This window comes from Lytechinus pictus, unplaced genomic scaffold, assembly GCF_037042905.1.
Source record: "Lytechinus pictus isolate F3 Inbred unplaced genomic scaffold, Lp3.0 scaffold_20, whole genome shotgun sequence".
NCBI classification, from domain to species: Eukaryota; Metazoa; Echinodermata; class Echinoidea; order Temnopleuroida; family Toxopneustidae; genus Lytechinus; species Lytechinus pictus.
The window spans coordinates 2,341,549-2,353,585 of NW_026974141.1; the positions used below are offsets into that span (position 1 = coordinate 2,341,549).

General features: G+C 33.3%; 1 protein-coding gene across 1 annotated transcript in view; it reads right to left on the bottom strand.

The window, feature by feature from the left end:
• LOC129283155 (cleavage stimulation factor subunit 3-like) overlaps positions 1 to 12,037 on the bottom strand; it is a 35,472-nt gene that overhangs the window by 12,853 nt on the left and 10,582 nt on the right. The window contains exons 4-10 of the mRNA XM_064114827.1: positions 9,084 to 9,116; positions 8,156 to 8,355; positions 7,308 to 7,434; positions 6,993 to 7,070; positions 4,853 to 5,015; positions 4,170 to 4,279; positions 805 to 921 (exon numbers count right to left, since the gene is read on the bottom strand). Coding sequence (XP_063970897.1) covers positions 805 to 921; positions 4,170 to 4,279; positions 4,853 to 5,015; positions 6,993 to 7,070; positions 7,308 to 7,434; positions 8,156 to 8,355; positions 9,084 to 9,116 — 828 coding nt within the window. The remainder of the gene's footprint in view (positions 1 to 804; positions 922 to 4,169; positions 4,280 to 4,852; positions 5,016 to 6,992; positions 7,071 to 7,307; positions 7,435 to 8,155; positions 8,356 to 9,083; positions 9,117 to 12,037) is intronic.

A 12,037-nucleotide genomic window follows, 5' to 3' on the forward strand; every position in this document is an offset into this window, starting at 1 on the left:
ACTATGTCATGAACAAATGTCTCTAGATATTATATTATCATGTGTATTCACATTATTTGACTTCCTTTAACCTTCCATGCCATTGTACATGGCAGAATATAATCAGAGGTTCTGAGTAAAATGGTAGGTTTGGAGGTGTTTGTTCGGTGACACGGCATTTGCTCCTGCGACATTTGCTCCGGTCTTAACATCTCAGAGGGCATAGGTTTAGAGTTAGGATTGTAATAGAGTCTTTGGTTCAGAATAATATTAACACGAGGATTAGGATTTATTTAGTTTGGGAGGTAAGATTTTATGTTTGGCTTAATGTGCAGATTTTCCATCGGAGCAATTGTCGCCGGAGCAAATGTCATGGAACCATTTGTTTATACCCCTCCTTTAAAAAAAACCCCCAGCATTAAGGTTAAAATAAATTTATCAATATCCAATAGAAAACATGAAACTGATATTTGCAGTCCCAACCCCATCCCACCACCTTGGCCCGTATTCTGAAGTAGGGTTTAACTTAAACTCAGGTTTAAAGTTGTGGTTAAGTATGGATAGTCAAGTGTTACTTAAATTACTAACAGCAGAGATATCATATTTCAGCTCATTTGGCTCTCAAATCATTTCATAATTGTCTAGGAAGTATAAATAGATGATTGTCTTCACCATTGAAGAATCAAGAAAGAGCACAGTAAACATAAGAAACACACAACTTAATCAACATTATGACACTTTTGGCTTCCCATAATTTAGGAAACAGTTAGACCATGGTCTAAGTTAAACCTGACTTCAGAAAACGGGCCATGGAGTTCAACTTGCCTCTTCAAAGTCAGCATAAGCAAAATATATCAGGTAGTTTTTCTTCATAAATGTTGAGATGGCTCTTTCGTAGACTGCAGCTGCTTCATCACTGTACACCTTTCCACTGTTCATGTCCTTAACAATAAAACATGGAATAATGATTAATAATGAAATAAATAAATCATAAATTCATCTGTACCAGTATCTACAAATGAGACCTCAGAGCTTAAACTCACAATAATTCAGCCAAAATAATTTTTTTGACAATATAGATAGTTTAAATTAAAGTGTGTTTGCTTTCATTGATTTCATTGTCTAAATCATGTTCCTTTGCTAAAACTTGATCTTTTATAATTTTGCTGATATGGTTTTTGCAAATATTTATATACTGCAAATTTGATTTCTCTGCAATTTAAGTTTGTTGCCCCCCTGCATGTAATTTATTAGTTAGAGGCCAGGGGCGGTATTCTGAAAACGTTCTTATCTTAATTTTGTTCTTATCTACGTCACGTTCTAAAATTGGTATTCTGAAAACGTTCTTATCTTTTTCTTATCTTTTGTTCTTATCTTTTTCTTATCTTGCTTTCCATTGAAGCTGAGCGCGTAAATTTATAATTCGCGCATATGATACAAAAGCGCGCTAAAAGATAAGAACAAAATAAAGATAAGTGGTATTCTGAAAACGTTCTTATCTTTTTCTTATCTTTTGTTCTTATCTTTTTCTTATCTTGCTTTCCATCGAAGCTGAGCGTGTAAATTTATAATTCGCGCATATGATACAAAAGCGCGCTAAAAGATAAGAACAAAATAAAGATAAGTGGTATTCTGAAAACGTTCTTATCTTTTTTCTTTCTTATCTATTTACGATATTTATGATAATATTTAAGATAGCTAGAGGGTTATTACATCTTACGCTGTCCGCCTTCTTTCTTGCTAAAAATCGATGGCCACTGGTAGTAACAAGTATTCCTCCCACCCTTTCTTTCATTCACCCTTTATTTTGCCTGTCTCTTTTTTCTATCCCTTTTTTCTTTCTTTCGTCCTTCCTTTCGTTCTGTCTTTCTTTATTTCATTTAGGCCTATTAATTTTCACTTTTTCTTCCTTTCTATCTGTTTGTCTTTTTTCCTTTCTTTCATTCTTCATTTTGTTTTCTTTTTTTGAATCTTTTAACTTCTTCCTTATTTTTCTTTTGCGTTATTTTATTTATTCTTTCTTTTTCTTTTTTTTAATTGAATTTATTTCCGTTAAAAACCAATAACATAAATACATATAAAATGACACATGTGAATTGATAAATGAAAAACGGGAGGATGGCCTTGCTCAGCAGCATCAATCATGGTGCTGCTGGTCTACCGAGGGGTCCTTCCTTTTTTATTTTCCCTTTTCGATTTTTTCCTTTTTTTCTTTACTAAGTTTTTTTTTTCTTTCCCCATTTTCTCTCTTTCTTTCTGTTTTTCTTTTCCTTTCTTCCTTCACTTTATTTATTTTTTGTAATCTTTTTATTTCTTCATTTTTTAGGGTAAATTATATTTCATTTTTTTCTTTATTCTTTCCATTAATCTTTCTTCGTTTTTTTTTTCATTCATTCTTCATTTTTCCTGCCTTGTTATTTTCCTTTTTTTTCTTTCTTTCTTTGAATTTACCTTTCTTTTTATCTTTATTTAGTTTTCAATTTTGCTTTACTTTTCATTTCATCTTTTATCTCCCCTCTCTTATCTCTTTCTTTCTCTCCCTCTCTTTCTTTATTTCTTTGTTTCATTTTCCCTTTTTCTCTCTTCCTTCACTTTTTACATATTTTTATTCTTTCCTTTTTTTGCTTTCTTTCATTCGTTTTTTCTAACTTTTTTTGGTTCTTTATTCCTTCATTTTATCCTTTTTAATCTTTTTATTTTGTACTTTTTCGTTTTTTCCCTTTAAGTTTTTTTTTCCTTTTCCTTCGTTATTTTTCCTTCAATGTTTTATTCCTCTTTTTATCATTGATTATCATTCTATCTATTCCTCCTTTTTCTTTCTTGTATTCTTTCCTTTTTTATTTCTTTTCATTTTTTAAAATTTTCTTTTAAGTTCCTTTTGCTTGCTTTCTTTCGTTTACCTTTTCTTTCTTTCATTGTTTTCTGCATTGATCATTTTATTTTTTTAATTTCTGTTTCATTCTGACCCTTTTCTGTCTTTTTACTTACCTACTTACTTTACTTCTTTCTTCCTGTTTTATTCTTATTCGTAACTGCTTTCTTTACCTTTTTTCTTTAATTTCTTTCTTTCTTTATTTTGTGCACATGTCTCGAAATAATAATCACTCATTGCGTATAAAATGCCTATTTCGCACAGTGCGCAAGAAACAGTGCACGCGCAGCGCCCATCATATTCTCTTCACATAAGGAACGCTTTTATTGGTTAAACTGCCAATATAAAGCGCATTTTGATTGGTAATATCTTAAAAATGGGCGTGTTGAAGATAAGAAGGAGGCAGTCCTTACAGAGATAAGAACGCGTTAAGAAGATTTTCAGAATACCGATTTGCAATGATTTTAGCGTCTTCTTATCTCATTGAGATAAGAACAAAGATAAGAACAAAGATAAGAACAAAGATAAGAACAAAGATAAGAACGTTGTCAGAATACCACCCCTGGGCTGATTCATTATGTGGGCACATCGTGGTCTAGTGGTTCTGACTCTCGCCTTTCAAACAGAGGGTCGTAGGTTCAAATCCTAGCCATGATGTGTTTTCCTTCAGCAAGAAATTTATCCTATGCTACACTCGACCCAGGTGAATGGGTACCCGGCAGGATTAATTCCTTGAACGCATGAGTGCTGAAAGGTAGCTCAAGCTAAAACCGGAGTAATAATAATAACAACAATGCGCCTCGGAATAGATTGTTTCTAGATAGATGGCGCTATACAAATGCCCATTATTATTATGTATACACCTATGTTCCTTTGTTTGATTTTGAATATTGAATACATCGGTGATTGCAAGTAAATATAGGAGCGCCTTGAGCACCTAGCAAGGTGGATACGTGCGCTTTACAAATCCTATATTATTTATTATTTAAATCATAATATGCAGTTTGGTTAATGAGCATCATAAAAACACACAATTTATAAATTAGTAATAAAACTAAAAACACAGTTGAAATACACAGAAAAAACTGGAAGGTGTTTTACAAAGATTTAAGTATGACTTAAGTCGCACTTAAATGCCGATGCGTACATGATATGCAACGCGCGATCTTATTGATAGATACGCAGTGGTGCGCGTCCTCATGACACGATCTGACCGATGAGGTCAAGCCTTTCATACCGTACGCAACTCGGTATTTAAGTGCGACTCTAAGTCATACTTAAATCTTTGTGAAACACCCCCGGGTCACTAAACACATACCCCTTTCTCTGTGAATATCCTACTAGCGCTTTCCAAATAGAGAGCAAACTCATACCATACATCAGGGTGATGTCCAAGACACAGGAGACACTGCTCAAAGGCAAACATTACTGGAAAGAACAAAACAAAATTAAAACTTATCAAGAATCAATCGAGGAATTACATGTAAATTTTGATTACTATGTTAGCAATTTCCAAAGATTTGCAATTAAATAAGAACCTTTAATCAGTTCTTACATGTATATGTATCTTTGTTAATAAGTCAGACATTAGACTTTGCAATATAATAAGGTATAAGGGTTCAATGGATAAGTGTCCATACTCAAACACTGTCAATGGTTTTGAAACCACTGTAATAATAATACTACAAACTAATTTCAAGTGTATGAGAAAAGCGCTATTGTAAACTAAAAAGGGTTGCTATGAAAACTCACGTACAACTCATTTCAAGTTTCAAAAGTAAAACTATCATTCCCTATTGAAATTCTGTTTTTTATAAAATAAAAAAGTACAAATAATGTAGAGAAAATGAATTTCAAACATTGTGTTCATTAATTTCTAACAGGTCAATAATAACCTTAAGGCTACAAGGTTCCCATCTGAGAAACATTCATAAATTTTAACCACTATGTAAAAAGTCTAGTTTATTCATAATTTAAAAATGCTCTAAAATATCTACTAACCTCTCTTTGTAATAAGCATCTGATCCTCTGTCCTAAGTGGATTCTGTTTCTCCCAATTCACATATTTCTTCCAGAGTTCTATCTGCCTTGCCTCTTCAGCTGTACCGGTTGGAGGAACGGATGGGTTGTTCCGATTGAGACCCTTTGTGATAGCTTCATACTCCTATAAGGATAATTATTTCAATTTCACTTTAATTCAATATATTTCAATACAATTGAATTTCAATTCAATTGCAACTGCATCTTCAGCTGTACCCGTTGGGGGAACTGATGGGTTGTTTCGGTTGAGACCCTTTGTGATAGCTTCATACTCCTGTGAGAATAAAGATTTCAATTCTATTCATTTCATTTCAATTTAATTCAATTCATTTCAATTCGATTGTAAGGGCCTATTCAGCTACGCAATAAATGGGTTGTTTCAGTTGAGACCCTTTGTGATAGCTTCATACTCCTGTGAGAAGAATAAGGATTCCAATTCACTTCATTTCAATTCAATTGTAATTGCCTCTTTAGCTGTACTGGTTGGAAGAACAGATGGTTTGTTTCGGTTGAGACCCTTTGTGATAGCTTCATACTCCTAAGAGGATAATTACTTTAATTAATTCAATTTCAATTCAATTCAATATATTTCAATACAATTTAATTTCCATTCAATTGCAATTGCATCTTCAGCTGTACCCATTGGGGGAACTGATGGGTTGTTTCGGTTGAGACCCTTTGTGATAGCTTCATACTCCTGTGAGAAGAAGAATTATTTCAATTAATTCAATTTCAATTTAATTCAATATATTTCAATACAATTAAATTTCAATTCAATTGCAACTGCATCTTCAGCTGTACCCATTGGGGGAACTGATGGGTTGTTCCGATTGAGACCCTTTGTGATAGCTTCATACTCCTGTGAGAAGAAGAATTATTTCAATTCAATTTTTTTCATTTCATTTTAATTCAATTCATTTCGATTGTATTGTAAGGGCCAATTCAGCTGTACAATATATGGGTTGTTTCAGTTGAAAACCTTTGTGATGGCTTCATACTTCTGTGAGAAGAATAAGGATTTCAATTCTCTTCGTTTCATTTTAATGTAATTCAATTCATTTCAATTCAATTGTAATTGCCTCTTCAGCTGTCCTGGTTGGAGGAACAGATGGGTTGTTTCAATTGAGACCCTTTGTGATACCTTCATACTCCTATGAGGATAATAATCATTTCAATTAATTCCATTTCAATTTAATGAAATATATTTCAATACAATTGAATTTCAATTCAATTGCAACTGCATCTTTAGCTGTACCCATTGGGGGAACTGATGGATTGTTTCGGTTGAGACCCTTTGTGATAGCTTCATACTCCTGTGAGAAGAAGAATTATTTCAATTCAATTTTTTTCATTTCATTTTAATCCAATTCATTTCAATTGTATTGTAAGGGCTTATTCAGCTGTACAACAGATGGGTTGTTTCAGTTGAGACCCTTTGTGATAGCTTCATACTCCTGTGAGAAGAATAAGGATTTCAATTCTCTTCATTTCATTTCATTTTAATTCATTTCAATTCAATTGTAAGGGCCTATTCGGCTGTACAATATATGGGTTGTTTCAGTTGAGACCCTTTATGATAGCTTCATACTCCTGTGAGAATAAGGATTTCAATTCTATTCATTTCATTTCAATTTAATTCAATTCATTTCAATTCGATTGTAATTGCCTATTAAGCTGTACTGGTTGGAAGAACAGATGGTTTGTTTCTGTATATAGCTTCATACATGTACTCCTGTGAGAAGAATAAGGATTTTAATTTAGCAAATTCAAATACAAATTTCAAATTCAACTCAATTCAATCACATTCAAGTCTACTCAATTCAATTCAGATAAGTTGAATTAAATTCAACTCAGTTCAATCCAAGTAAAGTTCAGTAATTCATTTTTATGCTTTTCAATTTCATTCACTTCAAATTAATTCATTGCAATTCAATCCACTCAGTTCAATTCAGTTAAATCTACATCAATGCAGGTAAAATCAAATAAATTGAAATTGATCCCATTAATTTCAATTCAATGGGGGAAACAATGCCATTATACAATTCAATATAATCAATTAAAATTACATCAATTCTTTTTTATAATCACTAATTTGACTTACCTTGGCAACTCTCCTGGCATTCATGTAATCTCTGCTTCTATCTTCAATCATCTTTTTTGCTATCATCACATTGATTCCCTGTTTGGAGAAAATATTTAGAAAAAAGTTGACCTCAAGCATTCAAAGATGTACTCAAGGCTGAAAATCACATTACTTGAAAAAGTTTTTTTTTTAAACATACCGGCAAACCAATGACAATTTGATCATATCGGATGGGGAAAAAAGCTACATAATTTTTTAGGACCAATGCTAGGTTTGTCATCCAACATAAACACCAGCGTTCAAAAATAAATTCAAATCCCCCACCATACTCACGTTTTCATAATTGTTGTAGTCTTTCCAGAGAGCCTCAATATTTGACATGGGGTTGACGATACCTCGTTGGAATACACGTCGTACAGCAGTAATCCTCTGGTTCTCGGCATACGAACCTACAGCTTCACTGAAATGGACAGAATGAGAAATGGTCTGGTATTATAGACTCATTTACAGTCAATTATAGAATAGAAATTGCCTTGAACTAGAAACACAATACAGAGTTCATAAAGAACGTTAAGTGAGGTTTATGTTTGATTTATAAGCAATGTTTTTCGGATTATCTTAAATGGTTTTCTGCATTTGAAACTACAGCTTCACTGGTAGGGGACAGAAAGAGTAGGAAAATAGACTGGGTGTATTACAAACTCATTCTTGGCATAGTGTTTTGCCTTAGAAAAGTATTGACAGTCATCATGAAAAGTTTCAATAGCCTCTAAAAAAGAAGTGTTTTGTGCTGGGTTTATATTGTAGCATTTTTATCTTTTTAAGAGATGTTGTCCTTGATTAAGTGATGTCTTTAAAAGTAGATTGATATTAAGATTGACAGCTTAGCAATCAAAATTGTCGCGATATAGACCTTAGTTGAACAAAAATAATAATTTTCATTGGAACTTCTTCCCCTTTGGCATAAGACTTTCAATTTTCATTTTTTAATGTTTTTGTCATTCTATGGTTAATTATACATACAATTGTGTGGATTTTCTGTACACTAGTGTAAATAATTCAATTCCACAGAAGTACATCATATAATTACATGTATGTGTAATCTACTCAATAAATTACACAACGTTTGTATTAACATGTGTATGTATTTACATGCATAACTGTAATATACATGTACTCACACTCCCTTCAAGAAGTTGATATAATCGTTCCAGATAGGAAAAGAAAAGATATCCATTCCCATCTTATCCAAGGCAAAGTCGTAAGCCTGGGCCATCTTTTCTCTGTACGATGATAGACTCCCCTTAGTCTCCTTGACATAGGCCAGGTAGCACTTCCACAGATCAATGTTCAGCACTTTCATCAAGCATCGTTGAAACAGCTGGGGAAGGAGACCAAGTTTTTGTGCCATAGTGGATTGAATGATTATGTTCATAATGTATATTTCTATTTTATTTCTAATAGTATATTGTACTATCTTGAAGTGACACAAGCTAAGTACTCAAAAGTAGACATGTGCCCCTATCATTTACATTACACCTTACAAAAAGCCATGAAAAATTTATAAATTATTCCTTCTCACTTATCAAAATGTACATATCTACCGGTGTCTTGGCTCAGTTGGTAGAGCATCTGTCGAGAGTTCAAACCCGGCCGCATCAGACCAAAAGACGTTAAAAGATGGGAGTTGCTGCTACCGTTTGGCATTCAACAATTAAAGGGATAGAGCCTCGTCGATCTGGCACTGCACAGCGGCTGCCGGGCCCACGATCAATTAGGCAAAGCAAATCATCAGAGTGTGTCATTTCATGTACATTTTTAACAATAAAATATGGATTTTTTTTAAATCCTTCTCACTCTCATTCTCTCACTTCACTGCCAAAAATGGCAAGATCATGCATCCAGTCTAACCAGATGCAATATACTTGCCAATTTCGGTCGGCCATCAAAACCCTACATAGTTCAATCCAGATAACCATCATGCAATAGCAACGCAACTCACATACATGGAAACACATCGGTAGATTCTGAAAATAGAAAACAGAGATGAAATACCTAACCTAACACTAACACTAGCCTAGAAAATGAACAAACTTGTGATATTCCTACCTTTTCAACTCTTTCGTAGTTCTTTCCTCTCATCTGTGAGTAAAATTGACATCAAAGTAGAGTGGTTCCGTCGTGAAGTAAGCCAAGAAAGATGAAGGCAATTTATGAGCAGAGATAAAGATGTACACAATTACAAATGAATATCCCCATGACAAACGTAATGTGAATGATGAATGAAAGTTCTGAAACATACTCTTTTTTTCAATTTAATTTGTGTAATGATTTGTAAAATATAGAATTTTTTAAATAAATATGAGCTGCATAGTCCTACATACTGTAAAAACATTTGTAGCAAGTTTTTAACATCAAGCCAGCCCTGAAAATCCATGTAAAAACAGGGATCTACATATTCTTTGAAAAAATGAGTAAAAAAAAACATAACTTGCTAAAAAAAATTGATGGTCATGATCTCAAAATAGATGAAACATATTCAGTTGGCAGCTGTTATTTTTAAAATTTTCTTTGAAATGCTCTCTTATTTTAATCAAGATTATTTCATAAATCACTTTGTATTTGATATGGTGAGTCTGCCTTTACAATGCAAATATCCTGGGACCAGAAAATCAATGATTTAGAAGACACTAAATAACGAATATAACACAATCCGGTAAAATAATTGATTCTACTAAATTTGCATCAATAGAGAAGGCTGGCTTATGCAGATATTTAACTGTATTGATATTATATACATTTGTTAATTAATTGTATCAACCAAATTTGTAATAAATGGGGTGTTTCCTATATGATTTTTTATAACTGATGTGAAATATTAATGTTGCATCTGATCAGAATAGTTAGTACACTAATAATTTTCCTGAAAATTTGGCAGAGGGTGTGCACTAATATAATTGTAACAGCTGATATACCTCCAGGGGAATCCCCTTGCAGATTTTCCTCCCTCTTTCTTTACTTTTTGGGACAATGAAATAAAAGACTCATCAAATGAACATTATTGACCAATAAAGATTGATGTTGCATATCTGCTTACTATTTCCTGGCCCAATAGAATGCACTTGGTGAATATAAACTGTAACTTGGTCTCAAACTAGCCTAGCTTGATCCAACATTGTCTAATCAAGACTTCTTTTTTCCTTTGTCCAATTTGGTGCATTTTAGATCTGTGGTAATTCTGAATTTGTCTGACATCATACTTAAGGAGTTTGAAAAGAAACATGCATTCATTTTTTTTGAAAGAAAATGAACCTGAAGTCTTGTATTTAATTGTAAATGTTCTACTTATTGAAATGTTACTTCTTGCAATATAGTATGGTATATATTAGGTTGCTCTTGTTAAAATTGACCAATTGCAATTTTGCAAAAAAGAGTTTGCATCAATTATGAATAAGTTTCTTGCGATACACCCTTAATTTCTGACAAATTAGATTCAAGATTCATTAGACAAAATGGGAAAACTATTAGATAAAGTGACGAAACCGATCAAATGATCATAAAAAAGAGTAATAGAGTGTTAGCACAACTGGGTTGTTGAAAGGGGATGACTTTTACCAAATAACAATTGAACCAAACTGCATGAAAGTAGACTAGCCTACATGTATATCTAAGAAACTGCAACTATCGTCTTTGCTTTTTTTAAGCACAAAACGTAAGTGATACATTTGATGCAGCAAGACAACTAACACTGGCTGCAGAGCAGCGACCACCTTTACATTCCCATCTTGGTCTAGTTGTTGTTTTCTTTTTATCAACGAAATATCAGGTGGCAGTTTTCATACGGATAAACCCACACCAAATCGTAGTCAATAAAAAGAAAATGACGACTAAAGCAAGTCGAGGGTTAAACCAGTGGCTGTTTTGCACACACTGAACTAGTCTTGCTGCATCAGACTCATCGCTTACATTATGCGTAACAGCAAAGTTATATCAGCTGCAGCCTCCACCAAGATTATACATGTAGGCGAGAAGTGGACCAAATGGTCAAAATTCACAAAGTTTTAATCAATAGTCTGAATCATGGTCTATGCAGATTTTTTATGCAATTACTTCTTTAGTGTGTGTGTTACAAAAGGGTCAATTAAGAATGTGCCCTTGTTTTTCACAGGGCGAAAGGGCACTAAATTCATTCTTGTTCCTATGGGTTATGAGTCAATGGTTTTAATCTGAAGAGTACGCTGTTGGTGTAGCAATAAACAAGAAAGTGGACTCAAAGCAAACAAGCATGAATTAAGCACTTCTTGGAAGAAAAAAAATAGTGCATCGATTATTGGACCCTTTTCCACACTAAAAGCATAATTACATTGTGAAATTTGCATTTTTCATGGTTTCAAACCATCCATTCAAAGCAACATTTGTGAATTTGGGCCAAAGGGATTTAATCATGGTTTTAGACCAGCGTTGTTGGTTCAAGTGGGTATTTTAAACTTTTGAAGCTTTTAAGCAGTGGATATCAAACTACATGTAGATATATGTATGTGCAAGAAATACTTGTATTAAATATGTCTGTTTTGCAAGTGGTGTTAAAAAGTTAGTGAACCCCACCAGAAAATACACAAGTTCCTTCATGCTGAGTGTTGAATGTAGACAACACAATAACATCCAGTGAGCCCAGAGAAACAAACTTCATTGAATGTAATATTTTATCACCTGACTTCACAATTAAATATCTAAAAGATGGCAGAACCAGAACACTTTAAAGCAGGGCTCCACACTAACCCTTTTTTTCTACTGATCCAACCTGTTCAAGTCGGACCAGTTAATACCCAGTTTTTATTTTTTACTGGTCCGAACCTAATATTTACTGGTCCCCCAAAATAAAGAAAAACATGAAAAAGACTCATTTTGCAGTTTTTAGGGCTTTTATTGCCCCCCCCCCCAAAAAAAAAATGTACTAACAAACAGTACACACACAACGCAATTCATGAGAACCATTTCTCAATTTTGGAAAGCCATTTTTTAAGATACTAAAGAGGAGAAAATATCATTTATATTAGTTTGAT